Raw genomic sequence first — 17,385 nt, forward strand, 5'->3', positions numbered from 1 at the left:
ACACAGAAATAATATCCAGTATACAGGATAGCATGCCATTACAGTACATATGTAACTACAGTATGTGTAGTGCATATGGGTCCATCAGCTGTTCAGTGTCCGTACTGCCTGTGGAGAGAAAACTCTTAGTGGGAAAGATGCATGGTGTGTGGTTTGTTGCTCTGGTGATGTGTAGATGGAAGCAGATAGGACAGACAATAGGGTGACTAGTGTCCTTATGCTGTTTAGTTGGAAGCAGAGAAGACAGACAGACAGACAGACAACAGGGTGACTACTAGTGTCCTTATTGTGTTTAGATGGAAAGCAAGGCAATTTTATTTATATGGCTTTCATACACAAAGGCAATTCAAAGTGCTTTTTACAGAAGAAAAAACATACAGAGTGCAACAATGCACTTTAAAAACAATTAGAGAATATAATAGATGAAATTAAAAAAAAAAAAGTCAAAGGAGCATATACATTAGAGCAAATATACTGTGCACCTTTGATTAAATGAAATAATTAAAAAGTGACCGCTCAGCTCATTTAAAGCCCAGGCAAGACATAGCTGTTATTAGTTCACCATGTTTTGACTGAACAATTAGTGAAGCAGTGAGGACAGACCATAGAGTAATAAAAGTAATTTCAGTGGAAGTTGCTCAGTGGCGTTTTGAAGCACCCGGAGGACTGCCGGAAGTATAATTATAACTCAATGGCTCGAGCGAGCGGAAGTTTAGCCTAGCCTAGCCCCGGACCTCAATTTTGAGGTCCGGGTTTACGAACGTGACGTCATGAACGTCCGTCCACCTCCATGAAAGTGCTGCAATTCCACATTTCGCCAGTAGGTAGTGGCAGCTTCAACGTTGGATAGCCTTACTGGGGGCTTGGGACAGACAGTGAGCAGGGTGACTAATGCTATAGTATCCATATTCATATAAGGGCAGGTTTATGTTTATGTATCGGCTCCTTTGATATTATCCATCGTCTGTAGTCCAAACAGGCCTAGTATGCAGCATACGTTTGTTATGCATACAGACAGAAATTTATATGAAGCGTATACCGTTACTTGTATCGCTAGCAATAGCATATTACATTTTCTATGACTAGCAGTAATATAATAATAATCTCCTTTATGCACATGATTCATGTATCAATAAACAATTATAACATAATACAATTGCAGCTACAGTACTTACCACCAGACATGTTAACTCCAGTCTGTCCTTATTATGCGAATGGGAATGTACTTGTGGGTAGAATTTACAGAACTAAGAACAAAAAGTATGTATTACTGATGGTATTTGTTGATTATGTTCTCACTAAAATGCAGCCGATGTGAATATGATGTCAGTGCCCACCACTCTTAACGCTATGATAATATATATGCATAACTGTATTATATTATGAATTGATATATGTTGATATGTCATTTATGGGATTGATGTAACACTAATCAAACCATGTCTATAGTTAAAGAAGATTTGCACCCATTTTCAAACGTATCTTCGTATAATTGGTCCGTCATAATAATATGGCACTATTTATGTCTACTAACTCTGCGTCTCATTGGTGGGCTGTGGGACAGTTCATCTGAACTACCAGTGACATCATTGATGGGGACTCCCAAGAAGATAGAATTACATAGAAATAGTTCAGCCTTGAAAGTTAAAATGCAAGCATATTTTGGAAATCCTATTTGAAATGACCAAACCTGCCTATCAGTGGTGTAACTGGTAGGCAGGTTGAGACACAGTGTGAGTATTATATTCATAATTACAATCATGATGAACATATCTTACAATAAATGCACCACATGACGTCTCTGTGTGTACATATATACGTACGTACATACGTGTGTGCGACTGTAATCCACGTAACTTGAGAACCGTTCGCCTCGCCGTCACTTCAATTTCATCACACACGTGCCCGGCCTTGACTCGGTCGGATACACGGTTGTCCAGAACCGCCACAAAAGGCTCTGGTCAGGCTCTGCCGGTGGACCTAATGAGCCTAAGTCCCCACACCTGTTCAATGTCCAGGCTCTGCCACGGGCCAATTGATTGCCATAGCAACCCCAGCCTTATGCCCCACACCTTCCATTTGCCATTACTGAGTCAGTCCACTCTCCACAGTCAGTTTGCACTCTTCAGACATTCTCCACAGACGTTTATCACTGGAGGACTTGGACAGATAATGTTTAAAATGGGTGAAGTGCTCCTTCTAGGTCAAATCTCAACCATGTGTCCCTTCACTACTTTTTGGGGGGGAAGTAATATTTAGTTTTACATTAATGACATGAAATCATCTGTTCTTCTTGATCATGAGCGATCTTCTAATTGACGGCAATGTATTGAATTTGTACATTGCTTTATTCCCATGTAAATACTCGTGAGAAATGTATTTTGTAAACAGATGGAAAGCTATAGTTTTTCTTGGGTTCAGAACTTCAGATTATGACTAACTGGTCTAAAAATGTAAGTGTGGTCTATTATTAAACAAGATGAATCTCATGGTTGCAGCTTATTTTCAGCAGTCGTTTGTTTGTACAGTCCAACTCCTTCCGTGTGTGTGTACGGTGTTGGGATTTCCATCTTTTTCATCCAGACCAGACCTAACCTAGTCTCGCGTAGCCAGACAACTATTCCACAATCTCTGAGTGCTATATAGACAAATTATACAACAGGTCGTTTCGAGGAAGCAATCTGATTGGTTGAAACAGCCTTCTAGCCGTGGATCAAACCAGCACCATTCACCATGTCAAAACAAAGAATTCAGCTGCTCTGTTTTCCCAGAGCGCTAGCAAACTCAGTGGCTAGGCTAGCTAGTTTCTTGGGACATTTGTGGTTGTAGTGACTACATCTGTCATTAAAAACAATATATTTTTCAGCTATTTTCTTAGTTTTAAGGGTAACTTCAGTGATGCTTGCGGAACTCTACTTCGTCTCGTTCCTGACTGCGTCACTGTCGTGGCAATAATGACGTTAAACCACACCCTCTCGTGTAATATTGCTTAATTCAGAAATGGGTCTCATGGTCGCAGCTTACGTATTTCCTGTAGGCGGAGCCGATATAGCTGCGGTTTAAACCTGCACCTCTTCTACTACACTGAATGGTAGAGTGACTGATGTTAGTCTGCTCAAACGTTACTCTTTTACCTGCTTTTTACTAACACTATATTTACAAAGATGCCCAGAGCATCAGAATGAACCTGTGTAGTTTATGGCTGCTCCAACATTCAACTTTGGAGAAAACGAGACCCGTTTCTGAATTCGTCTATAGAGTCTGGAACTACACCTCCTGAAATATTTTTATTTCCTTTTCTGCTAAGCAACAAGCTTTATATGATTGGATGATTTCTATTTATATTAGGTTGAATTTGCGCGACTGTAAAGACGAAACGGAAGTGGGGAGGAGGCTCCACTTCATATTTTCCTCATGATCAGAGCTTCCGTTGCTCCAGACTGTATGATGGAAGCATTTATATTTTACTCATGATCAGAGCTTCCGTTGCTCCAGACTGTATGATGGAAGCATTTATATTTTACTCATGATCAGAGCTTCCATTGCTCCAGACTGTATGCCAGAAGCATTTGAAAATTGCGAGAGGCAACAGTCTGGCAACGTGAGACTAGACCAAACCAGACCACCAGGGTTTGGGAGGGTGTCTATCTGACCAGACCAGGGTCTTGGGCGCTGGGGGGGCTGTGTTCTCTTCCCCACGTCATCAGCGCCCATACACTAAGGCCAGAAGTTACAGCCTTGAAATTTGAAAGTTAAAATTTAAGCATATTTTGGAAATCCTATGTGAAATGACCAACACTGCCTACCAATGGTGTCACAGGTAGGCAGGTTGAGACACAGTGTGAGTATTCTATTCATAATTACAATCATAACTAGAAAAAGTGCCCTTCTGGGCACAGGTCTCCACCAGGATAGGAATGTAGGACATTGCAGCTTGCCTTCATCTTGTGGTTGGATAAAAGGGCAACAAAAGTAAATTATCCACAGATCCGTGCAGTTAGAGGTAAAAACACTTTTCGGCCAGTTATAGCGCCACCTTGAGGCTGAGTTGAAATTGTTCATGTGGCATTTCTTCCTCGGCCTAGTGGGAATGTGCGTGCACAATTTCACGGAAATCACGCGATGTGTTCATGATTTGCAGCATTTTGTTTGAAACTGAGCACTCCTGTGAACTTTGGAAGCCAATCTTAACCAATCAGGATGGAGTCTGAGAAATCTGAAAGACCCGTTTCGTTGAATGGCTCTAGAGAGACTGTGTACCAATTTGCGCGATGTTTGGACAAAATCTGTAGGTGTACTGTGCAAAAACTTGTTTTGCACAAAGCGGCCTCCTGGTGGCGCTATAACAGGCCGTTCTGGGAATTTTGGGCCAGAGGTTCATCGTTGGCATCCAGGGAGTGTGTGTGCAAAATTTCGCATGGACCGGGTTAACGGTGCCGGAGATTAGCTGCTCACGGACACACACACACGGACAGACGGACGGAGTGCAAAACATACTCTCCCCCCATGCCTTCGGCCTGGTGGAGACAATGAACATTGTAAAGTTTTGGAATTGATCCACAAAGCACTGCTTTAACTCCAAAGACTGGTTTATTGAATTCTCTTGATAGGAACACATGAATCAATGCAGAATTAATCTACATGCTTCGCTGACAACACATAACAAACTGACATTCAGGACCTTTTCTTCAGTGGTGTTACTAGTATTCTGACATGCCAAGCGCCCCCTTATGGATGAAAGGTTAAACTGTCAAATGGATAAACATTACAAACATATCTTACAATAAATGCACCACATGACGTCTCTGTGCGTACGTACGTGTGTACGTCTCTAATCCACGTAACTCGAGAACCGTTCGCCTCACCGCGACTTCAAATTGGGCACATGCGTTCCCGGCGCGCCCATACCCTAGGGCCTGTTTTCCACCAGTGTTGAACCAGTTAAGTTATTTTTCCCTGCCTAATATTCAGGGGTGCAGTAGTATAGGGTGGTGAGAGGAAGAAAACAATAAAAAGAGCTGCAGAGACAGCAAAAAAAACGCGGAAAACCCGCAAAAGGTTGCGCGTGTGCTAAGTCTGACCAAATGGGTACCCCCAGTTATGAAACGACCGGACTCCTTGTGCATAGAAGGAAGCATGAGGTCAGTCCGTTGCTCTCCCCAGGTTGAGCAACGAGTGTAGTGACCGGGATTACATTGACACTGGGTGAAAAATATTGGTTGCTAGAATCTTGCATGGATAAAACATTAACAAGGTATTGGTGATTATAAAGTGTCTCCCAAAATAGACTGTAGCAGTGGTCCCAAAACGTTTTAGCCCGTGACCCCAAAAAAAAGAGAAATTTGATCTTGATCTCTCTGGGACCATATAGTGAAAATAGACGATCTTCAAGCTCACAACACTTCACGAGCTTGTAATGTAGATATGCTATTTTCACTGCTTCTTAAAAGTTAGTTTTTGAGGTGCGCTATAGCCCCTCCTAACTCCTATGTCCAGCTTTGAGGGTTTGTGTAAACACAAACATTGTCCTATAACACAAACATTGAATGCCATTGGCAACAAATGGCCAGGTTTGAGTGTTTGTGATAACGCACGCACGCACGCACACACACACACACACACACACACACACACACACACACACACATATATATGAAATGTGCTCTAATCGGCACAAACACTGCTCAGGGGTGTGGCATGAGAATAGTCACACCATGCAGTCAGGGGCCCCGAGCAGACACCGCTTCTCCATATCCGTATAACACGCTTTTCAGGAGTTTGGATTATGAGAATAGTCACAGCAATAAATAAATACATAAATAAATTGCACACGTACATAAGGGGCAATACAGCAGTGTTACACCACTTCATAACAAATGGCCATAGCTCGGTGACCATAACTTTGAATTTGTCTTAGTTATGTTCCTCTCCTTTCCTATCCCCCCCCCCCCCCCATATGCGCACACACAGACACACACACACACACAGAGCATGGAGGAATATGTATTGCATGATAAAGTTCTGCGTTCCACCTCTCCACAACATGCATGTTCTAGTCCAAGCAGATGTGGATGCCACAGTCATTATGTAATGTCCATCCAATCTCCAGTCTGCGGTCACTTGTGACACCACCACCAAGCCGGCAGAGTTCTCTTCTGTTATACACGCCAACGTTTAGATTCTCAGCACTTCACCACTTCACGTGGCAGAAAACACATTAAATACTCAGGGGGGGGGGGGGAGAAATCCCCAGAAGGTATCAGATATTTTTTTCTGATACCTTCTGGGGATTTCTCACCCCCCCCCCCCTGCCACCCACCCCCCCCCCCCCCTGCCCCCAACCAATGACATACATCCCTCTGCATGAGTCATTCTGCAACAGGAGAAACTTAAGGACGTGTAATAACATCACATTCTCTCGTGCGCAACAAAGAATCATGTGAAAACACACACAGGCAGGAGGTGTGAGGGATGAAGTCAGTTTGGCATGGGGCCCTCTCGGATAGATGGGGGGATCAGATTCTATAACTCCCTCCAGGCTCCGGAATATACTCTTACTGAATCCCATTGGTTTAGACCGCTCTAATATCGCACAGTCCCCCCACCAATGATGTCATCGCAACCTGCTTCTTTCTTCTTCTTTTTAAGGGGGGGAGGGGGGGTATATGTACATACACTATATTGCCATTAACCCATTAAGACCTGCCTGCAAGTCTTCTGAATCTTTAACAGTTTTCTGAAAAAAACGTATGTTTCAGTTGTTCTTAAACCATTCATGTCAATGACCCTGGACCCCTGGAAATGAGATGGATTTGGCTGCGCACCCACCCCCCCCATCTCAAAATGTGTTGTTCCAGAGACACCGGACAAGTGAGTTAAGAATGTCCACAAAAAACAAAACAAAAAAAAGCATATTCAAATGCATATTCAAATTTAATTTGCCCACAGTTTTCACAACTTCTCAAGCAGATTGCAGATCTACAAGGTCATAGCACCGCGGCAGCACAAAGTGACACTACGCTATGAGCCTGTACAGATCTGCTATTTTTGAATAACCACCAAAGTATTATGAAATCATGCATTTTTTTAAAAGCTCAAATCTAAAAAGTGACAGATTCTTCTTGTCCCGGTGTGGATGGGTTAAAAGGCTCCATATGGCGGTGACAACACTCCATATTTGAGAGGATCCGGTTTCATGCCCTATGTGCATTGTGCTGCCTCGGTGTTTCACCCTGTGTGTGCATTGTGCTTTCCTCCTTGGTGTAATTGTTCCGCGACCTCCGCACTGTTTTTATTGAAGATAGCAGCGGAGGAATAGAACGGGGGGGTGGGGTGGGTGTTTTGTCCCTCCTCCCAACCACCCCCCCCCCTCAAAAAAACCGGAGCTGAACTTGTGTTGAGGTTTTCAGCGTCTCATGTTCCCTCGCATCGTCCTGCTTGGCCCCTGCCTTTAAAAAGCCCCTGCCTGCGCTACAGAGCAGATCGCTGTCATTCCGCTAAACAATCCCGCGTCGTTGTGGATACTACACACACACACACATGGTACGTGCAGGCTTCAGCAGCGCAGCAGCGCGCCCCCCCACCAGGACAACCACCACGATGGCGTCCTCATCGGGAGGCGAGCAGCAGCATCATCGAGCCGAGGTGTTCCCGCCGGAGCAGCACGACAGCGTGGGTGCGGCTGAGAGCAACCTGTCCGAGGACGCCGCCTGGAAGAAGATCCAGAAGAACACGTTCACGCGCTGGTGCAACGAGCACCTCCGACGCTGCAGCCGCCAACGCCACCAACGCCAGATCGGCGACCTGCAGCACGACCTGAACGATGGCCTGACGCTCATCGCCCTGCTGGAGGTGCTGAGCAACAAGAAGATGTGCCGCAAGTTCCACGCCAGGCCCACCTTCAGGCAGATGAGGCTGGACAACGTGTCAGTGGCGCTGGAGTTCCTGGAGACCGAGAACGTCCGGCTGGTGTCCATAGGTGAGTTTAATGGAGCACGAGAACAGTCAGGCTGGTGTCCATATAGGTGAGTTGGTTCACAAAGTGGTGTCCGTGAGGCCCTCAGGAGTCCTTGAGGGAGTTCCAAGGGGTCCCCAGATAAATGATAGTTTGGAAAGATATGGGTCCCATATGGGTCTGTAACTCTGAGAGTGTACACATTGAACAAAATTTTGTACACTCTAGATTTTTCCCAGAGAGTCCCAGAGATATAGAAATGCATTAAATTGGGGTCTGTATAGACTAATATACATGTAAAACTGGGGGTCCTTGAAATGAAACGAGGTTGAGAATAACTGCTAGAGCCGTAAAAATCTTCTCTTATGGGGGTCCCTGGAATATCTCTTCAAATGAGGGTCTGCGGGGCTAATTAGTGTCAATTTGGGGGTCCTTGACATGAGAAAGTTTGGGAACTATACTGCCATAGGTTAGTTCCTGGTTCCTGGCACACACACACACACACACACACACACACTACTGGTGGTTTGCGATCTTCCTTTTGGACACCCCTGTGTTAGAGCAGCAGAAACTCAATACGCCAGTGGCTTCCAAAGTGTCAGAGGACCCCCCCCCCCAGGGGTCCTTGAGGGGGGGTCCCGAGCAAAATGACTTAATATATATAATATATAGCTTCAAAAGCTGTTTAACCACATGAGCCCGTCCATTATGCGTCAGGCTGTCTACAAGCTGTATGCTGCTTATAAACTCTTGGAACACATTTTGAAAACACTGGAATATCTTAACAACACAAAAAGCTTGTATGTACGCTATGGGGGTCAACCAACCGGCACATAACAACTCCACGGAAACACTGACTTATCTGTGTATCCCAAAGGTCAAATAAATTAACCTTTGTGGTTTTTTGGGGGGGTAAACATTCACCTCGAGAATAGATACGCAATTAGTGTAAATACTTGTATGCCGACATCTCATTTGGCTGACCAGTTGAAAGGCCTTTAAATGTATCATGATTACCGGTAGTTTTTTGTTGTTGTTACTGCCCTTTGCCGTTTGTAGGGCAGCACGTACACAACACCTTAACCGTAACATTATCACAGGATACAGCTTGTGCACTAGAGTATAGTAATGGATATATCCTTTGAGGCATTTAGAGTGTGTCACTTTATCGTTTGGTTCAGTGCAGTATTCATTACATATTTAGTTTTTGTTTTGTACTGCGCTTTGAAAGAACCGTCATATTTGATCCTAAAGGCGTCCAATACATCCACCGTTGCTTTTAGCTATATACCTCTGTCACACACACCGAGCATCAACGCACGCACCCATGTGGCTTATTAGACCTAGGTCACAACCTTTTAGGGCCGTGACCCCCCCAAATAATCAACCACCCCCCCCCCCCTTGGAAAGCGCTTGGAATGTAAGATTTGAAGCATTACATTTAGTTTGACTCTGTACCACAGATAGGCTACATATTGTGTATCTATCTACCTACCTACAACACATGTTGGCTTTGTAGGACAGTGTACATCATAACAGAATAGTGTTGTCACGTCACGATGTCATTTAACCCAGATGATGTCATTGAACAGCATGATGTCATTGAACCCAGATGTTTGGCAGCTCGTTGACACGGTGGAACCTGAGAGGGGTCGCTTCACGTCGCTGTGCAATGACCTAATAACGCTCTTTACTTCCTGTTGGACGGAGAAAGGTCCACACAGTGCCAGAAATGTGCTTCACGCAGGATGAAGGACAATAGCTTGGTTTCTACAGCTATAGAGTCAGCTTGTCTTTGTGATGATCTTGTTCAGTGAATTCATTTCTAGATAGTCAGCTTGCCTTTGTAGTGTCCAGTGTTGATTTAGACGAAAAATGTTCGTCGACTACATTCTTTCACTGACGAAAACTACATGGAAACTATATGAAAACTATGCTATGGTGACTAAAACTAAGACTAAATATACTGACAACTTCCAGTATAGGTCAAGCTGAAAATAGCCGATCTACAAGCTCGTATGCAGGCATGCAGGCTGTTCTGATGTGTTGTGTTATCCCGTTAAGGCGTACTGTTAAACTTTTCAACGTGTTGATACAGTATTCAATCACTCAATCATGCAGTCATCTTTCTTAGACACCTGTACCGTGTCACAGTTTGCAGCTGAAGAAGATCACATAAACTTGACTTTACTTGGTAAATGGCATATCCGTGGTCATCATATGGGCATACCTAACAATGGATGCCAAATAAATTGGCAAATTCTAATTAGTTTGTTTTTATATCAAAAGTTCATAAAAAATGTTTTTTTTATTACTTCCTGAAAACGAAAACATGCTGCGTGATGCTGTGTCAAGGCCCACATCGATAAAAGCCAATAAAAATGAAGCTCACCCGTTTAATTCCCCATATCTCCGCATCCGTCCAGCACAGCTGCTACTGATTTCAGAAATCCTTTTATTCCCATTCAAGATAACATCCAGACAGTGTATTACTCGGTTTCAACTTAATCATCAAGCTAAAATATGTATCTGAAAACATTATAGGGTAGAAATAAATAACAGTAAACTGGTACAGCATGGCCGTCTATCTGACTTGTAAACAAACACACACCATGCGCTGCCTATAGAGCGTCGCAGTCCCTCCCCCTTTCAGAACGACCAGTGGCCCAGGAAATGAAATGCAATGCATTTCTCATATCGGATTTTCAAAGTATTTGTATTTATTTATTATTTATTTAAAGACGGTTACGCCGCGGACAAAGCCAACTCGGATCGTGAGAAATCATGACAATGAACACAATGTTTTGGGCCGATCAAATAATTTATAAGAAGAAAAACAAAACAAATAGTGTTGTCTCCTGCCTTTATTTTCTTCTTTCTAATGATTTGATCGGCCCAAAATATTGTGTTCATTGTCATGATTTGTCACGATCCGAGTTGGCTTTGTCCGCGGCGTAACCGTCTTTAAATAAATACTTTAAAGAAATGCCTATGAGAAAATGAACGGCGATTTCTTTTTCCGGGTCTGCGACGCTCTATAGCATAGCTACCGTCCCTAGCTACCGTCCCATCGCCCATCTGATTGGTTCTGAAACTTCAAAATAAAATGTCCACCATTTCCGTTTCACTACGCCTTTAAGATCCAGCACTGAACAGTATGCTACACAAGGCAGAGTTTAAATAGTCACTGGAGCTCATCACCCAACCTGGCTCAGCTGGTCCCCACAGGTGATGGCACTCAGGGCAATCAGGGTCAGAGGAGCAGGACTTGGGAGAGGCAGAGGAAATCATGGGCAAACAGGGAGGGGCTCAGGATGGAACCATGACACACTGGCTCTGTAGGGCAAGTGTACGGAAGTGAAGCTGTGGATTTGGCTCTGACCAGGACTGTGGTGGTTTGTGGTGTGGATTGGGGTCAACATCCCAGGGGTTTTGTGTGAAAGTGTACAAGCAAATATACGCGACAAGGTGTTGAAAAGTTGTAAAATAGCAGCTCTAGAAGCTCAAGAGCTTGTAGATTGCTATTTTTGAAAAATCATGGCGCCATTTTTTTTAACTCAAATCTTTGCTTTGGGGGGGTGCCTGGCCAATTACATATAATCTTTGGGGTCCTTGACATGAAATATTGAGCACCACCGATAGAAACATGAGGTATTTCAGAAAACTTTCAGAAGACATTTATTTTAATTTCGACATCAGGCCTAAATGGGTTAAAGCCTGTTTTTATCCGTTTGATTGGACCACAATGCAAACAAGCCCCCAGGCAGGCTATCACTCAATCATGCAGTCATCTTTCTGACACCTGTGGATGTGGGTCTAACAGGATTATGGTCAGTGTGGTGTGAATGGAACCAACCCTGGCCATTTTCATGTCAAAGACCCCCAGAATTATCTGTATTTTGCCACGGACGCCCCCCCGGAAGAAAATATTTGAGTTAAAAAATATATATATTCAAAGATTTGCGCCACATTTTCACAACTTTCACAACTTTTCACACCTACAAGCTGTGCCGCGCTATGAGCTTGTAAATCTGCTATTTTTCAACAGCTAAAGTATAACATAATGCTTATAACACCAATAGGGGTTCCCATCCAGAATGGTAAACAGCTGGTGGATGGAAATGAAGCTCCACCGACGCTGCAACTTGCAGGCAAAGCGTTTCCGTTATTTTGGGCCCATGTGGGTTAGGAAGGAAGAGGCTCCTCCTGCCGCCCCTTGTCGCGTATATCTGGATGTACCCAAAGAAAGGCGTATCATTAGGGGTGTAACATAATAAGTAACCTGTATCGACGTATCAATTAAAAAAAAAAAAAAAAAAAAATGAAGTATATCGATATGTAAACAGCAAATATCATAACGCATCGTTCTGACTTTGTATCGTATCGTTTTGCATTGGAAATAATCTGCATCGAATCGTTGAGCAATGGAAATAATCAATATAATCAATACTAAGTATACTTGTGCATTGTTTTTAGCAATTCTAAGAAGAAAAAGAGGGGTTTAATTACTTGTCCATCTATAATAATATCTGGAGCTGATCAGATGATATTTCATGATATTTTTGTTGACATCTTTCATCAACACTGACCAACAGTGTCCAGGATTCTGTTGTGTATTAAACGCGGGAGGATTACGTTTGCCATATTAGGAGATCAACAGTCATCGGCTTCCTTAATTGATTGGCCAACTCGGCCTGTGTCTTGGGGAAGGTCATGTTTATCCATGGAGGATGCACCGAGCTGATTAAATGGACTAATGACACCTACAAGTTGGACACCGGCACAATGGTCTGGTCTGTAATTAACACCAGAGGAACTGCTTCAGAAGGTCACTCTGCTACCATCATCGGGACAAAGATGTTTGTATTTGGAGGGTATGGGCAGCATCATTACCACAACACCATGAGAGTGTTTAACACGGAGACCAACGCTTTCCTGAACACATCTTCTTCTTGCCTTGCATTGTGGGAGATCGTATCATCCTCTCTGGAGGTTACAGTGATGATCTGTATGTCCTAGAATTAAGTCCTAGGCTGAAGATGTTGTGTAAGCTGGCGGTTATTCGGTGCGGTCTCGTTCAGTCTGAACTCCCACACAACGTCAGGTGGGAACTGGCAGCCATGTCTACCATAGTGGCGCCTCGTATTGGCCTACCGAACGTCCCCTTCCATTCGTGCCTTTTGCTTCTGCTAAGTTTCACAAGGAATCTCGGGAAAGCTGTGGCCAAAATCGCCTCCCGTTGCCTCCATGTTGCCTTCCGTTGAGATACAGATCATAGACATATTAAAGCTAGATGGCTCACCTGTGCTCTGGCCAATGGAGAGTGACGTTGCTACGTGGCAGCCATCTTACCGAGGGGCAGCATAACACTGTGTCTATAGGGCATGTACTTTTTAAATAACCATAACTTGCTCAATTTTCAACCGATTTTCAAACGGTTTGGTTTGTTATAAACGTTAGAGACGTTATACTTATATCAGTAGAGGGCGCAGCAGAGTAACATTTTTATAATAATGATAAATGTTATTTATAAGGCGCCTTTCAGGGGACTCAAGATCGCCATACAGGTTAAAAAACAGTTAAAACAAAAACACTGTTAACAAAACAAAACTAAGGCACAGCTTGCAGCAGAAAACAACAAAGGTCAGCCTTCAGCCTGTCTAAACAGGTGGGTTTTGAGATGAGTTTGGAATATGGTGATATCAGGGGGAGGGCGTTCCAGAGGTGAGGGCCAGAGCGGCTGAAAGCTCTTGACCCCATGGTGGAGAGACGGGCTGGGAGGACTTTCAGAGTGATGGAGGAGGCAGACCTAAGAGACCGGGTGGGAATGTTGATGTGGACAAGGTCAGACAGGTATGGGGGGGGGGCGAGGTTATGAATGGCCTTGAATGTATGGAGAAGGATCTTGAAGTCGATGCAGTATTTGATGGGGAGCCAGTGGAGTTGGCCTTTCTGGCCAAAAAGTGCATTTTATACGTGTGGTGGGGGGGGGGGGGGTCAGAGTGTGTCCACCACGGAAAGTAGGCTTTCTATAATAACACAAGCAACCTTTGTATTGGTGAGTAGCAAAAACATTATTTATATTTACGCTAAAGACAAGATGATAGAATCAATCTTTATTTATATAGCACTAAAAATAGACCAAAACTAGAAGTGCACTCTGTCGAGTGCATACTTGCTTGTTGCACACTAGTAGGCCATAAATGGCCAACTACTGCGCAAGCAGAGCGCGCAAGTCCTTTCGACCGCTGTAAACTGTCAAATCTCAGTATCTCTGTGAAGGAACGTTTGAAATGTATAATATTTAGATGTAACTATTTGCTACCTACCTACTTTATGCATCTAAACACCTAGTATTATTAAGTATGATTCAAGTTTCTATCTATATAAGTTTGGGTGAAGAGCTAGTCATACATATACACACCACGTACTCTGGTCCCAGCAGAATTTTTACTGATTATGTATATAGTATACGTATGACTACCTCTAAATGATGACGTAAGAGATATGGTCATTTGTGGTCGTTTGGTCCCAGCAAAGCAAGCATATACTATATACAGTAGGCATATACTATATATAGTATATATATAGGCATATACCGGGCGAAAACATTACTTGCGCGCTCTGCTTGCGCAAGTAAATATAACAAGATACTAGAGCGGTGACCGTTGGGCACTGGCCTACTTGGAACGATGCAAGTTGGAAATGCATGCCCCACCCAGATATTATGTCTGTGTCCCTTTTATGCCTATATATGGAGTTCTTTGTCAGGCATGCCCAAATATGGAGTCTATGCAGACGTCAGAATGATGATATGGACACTAGGCAGGGGCCCTGTACAGAGCCCGAGCAGAGGCCTCTGGACAACCGTGGGTCCGACCAACTCGACACCGGGCACTGCACCTCCTGCGGTGGTGTGAAACACGTGTGTCGAACTTGAAGTCGGTGGGCGAACGGTTCTCGAGTTACGTGGATTTCACACAGACAGACATAGATTTGGTGCATTTATAGATATAGATGTGTTTGAGCAAATTGACACGTTACATCATGATGATGTATGATGAGCGCCCCTCACTTCACACGAGTGTGATTCGTTTTTTGTATCTCTGGTCCATCCAGACAGTACAACTTTATATGATAAATCTAACAGTATCTCTGGTTCTTCCATCCAGACAGTAAAGCTCTGTAATAAATCTAACAGTATCGCTGGTTCTTCTAGACAGACAGTAAAACTCTGTGATAAATCTAACAGTATCGCTGGTTCTTCTAGACAGACATTACAACTCTATGATAAATCTAACAGTATCTCTGGTTCTTCCATCCAGACAGTAAAACTCTGTGATAAATCTAACAGTATCGCTGGTTCTTCTAGACAGACAGTAAAACTCTGTGATAAATCTAACAGTATCTCTGGTTCTTCCATCCAGACAGTAAAACTCTGTGATATATCTAACAGTATCGCTGGTTCTTCTAGACAGACAGTAAAACTCTGTGATAAATCTAACAGTATCGCTGGTTCTTCTAGACAGACATTACAACTCTATGATAAATCTAAGTATCGCTGGTTCTTCTAGACAGACATTACAACTCTATGATAAATCTAAGTATCGCTGGTTCTTCTAGACAGACATTACAACTCTATGATAAATCTAAGTATCGCTGGTTCTTCTAGACAGACATTACAACTCTATGATAAATCTAAGTATCGCTGGTTCTTCTAGACAGACAGTAAAACTCTGTGATAAATCTAACAGTATCGCTGGTTCTTCTAGACAGACAGTAAAACTCTGTGATAAATCTAACAGTATCGCTGGTTCTTCTAGACAGACATTACAACTCTATGATAAATCTAACAGTATCTCTGGTTCTTCCATCCAGACAGTAAAACTCTGTGATAAATCTAACAGTATCGCTGGTTCTTCTAGACAGACAGTAAAACTCTGTGATAAATCTAACAGTATCTCTGGTTCTTCCATCCAGACAGTAAAACTCTGTGATATATCTAACAGTATCGCTGGTTCTTCTAGACAGACAGTAAAACTCTGTGATAAATCTAACAGTATCGCTGGTTCTTCTAGACAGACATTACAACTCTATGATAAATCTAAGTATCGCTGGTTCTTCTAGACAGACATTACAACTCTATGATAAATCTAAGTATCGCTGGTTCTTCTAGACAGACATTACAACTCTATGATAAATCTAAGTATCGCTGGTTCTTCTAGACAGACATTACAACTCTATGATAAATCTAAGTATCGCTGGTTCTTCTAGACAGACAGTAAAACTCTGTGATCAATCTAACAGTATCGCTGGTTCTTCTAGACAGACAGTAAAACTCTGTGATAAATCTAACAGTATCTCTGGTTCTTCCATCCAGACAGTAAAACTCTGTGATAAATCTAACAGTATCGCTGGTTCTTCTAGACAGACAGTAAAACTCTGTGATAAATCTAACAGTATCTCTGGTTCTTAATCTAGACAGACATTACAACTCTATGATAAATCTAACAGTATCTCTGGTTCTTCTAGAATCTAGACAGACATTACAACTCTATGATAAATCTAACAGTATCTCTGGTTCTTCTAGACAGACATTAAAAATATGTGATAAATCTAAGTATCTCTGGTCCTTCTAGACAGACAGTAAAACTATGTGATAAATCTAAGTATCTCTGGTCCATCTAGACATACAGTAAAACTCTGTGATAAATCTAAGTATCTTCCATCCAGACAGCAAAGCCATCGTGGACGGCAACATGAAGCTGATCCTGGGCTTGGTGTGGACTCTGATCCTGCACTACTCCATCTCCTCCCCGCTGATGGAGGGCGGCCGCGGCGAGGCCAAGAAGCTCACCCCCGAGCTCCGGCTGCTGGGCTGGATCCAGGACAAGGTGCCCGAGCTGCCCATCACCAACTTCAACCACGACTGGATGGATGGCAAGGCCCTGGGGGCGCTGGTGGATGGACTGGCACCAGGTATATATACATATATACCTTCGTTACAAGTAAAAGTACGGAATTGAAAATGTACTTGAGTACAGTACTAAAGTATCCCCTTAGCTGAGAGAGAGAGAGAGAGAGAGAGACAGAGAGAGAGAGCCGGGACCCCCACTAGATATTGCATAACATTGTGTTGCAGATTTTTTTTAAATCATAGATTTTATAGACTTTAAAATACCAATGAACATGAACATATAGCCTACAGCAATTCATACTGATGATAGTGCTGTCAGACATTTAAAATGAAATGGTCAACACTTAGTTACCGGTAACTTGACTTTTCACTCTGTACTTGGTCTGCTCTTTGGGTTAATGTAAAACAAATATATCCTATAACACAAAGATTTGGTGATCCCCCTGTAGCAACTCTGAGAACCCCATAGGCCTAGGGGTCCTGGTACCCCCTGTTGAAGACCCCCCTAGGCCTA

At 43.2% G+C, this 17,385-nt stretch overlaps 2 protein-coding genes across 6 annotated transcripts in view; both read left to right on the plus strand.

The window, feature by feature from the left end:
* slmapb (sarcolemma associated protein b) overlaps positions 1-2,489 on the plus strand; it is a 39,593-nt gene extending 37,104 nt beyond the window's left edge. For all 5 annotated transcript variants that reach the window (XM_083768637.1, XM_083768638.1, XM_083768639.1 and 2 more), the window contains one exon: positions 1-2,489. This exon is cut by the window's left edge. The gene's annotated coding sequence lies outside the window, so the exon portion shown is untranslated.
* A 5,103-nt stretch (positions 2,490-7,592) lies between these two features.
* Positions 7,593-17,385, plus strand: part of LOC310862002 (filamin-B-like) — a 93,704-nt gene continuing 83,911 nt past the window's right edge. Inside the window, exons 1-2 of the mRNA XM_083769739.1 lie at positions 7,593-7,978; positions 16,688-16,933. Coding sequence (XP_083625865.1) covers positions 7,600-7,978; positions 16,688-16,933 — 625 coding nt within the window. The 5' untranslated portion in view covers positions 7,593-7,599. The remainder of the gene's footprint in view (positions 7,979-16,687; positions 16,934-17,385) is intronic.

Source organism: Protomyctophum parallelum, assembly GCF_964188405.1.
Source record: "Protomyctophum parallelum genome assembly, chromosome: 7".
Classification (NCBI taxonomy): Eukaryota; Metazoa; Chordata; class Actinopteri; order Myctophiformes; family Myctophidae; genus Protomyctophum; species Protomyctophum parallelum.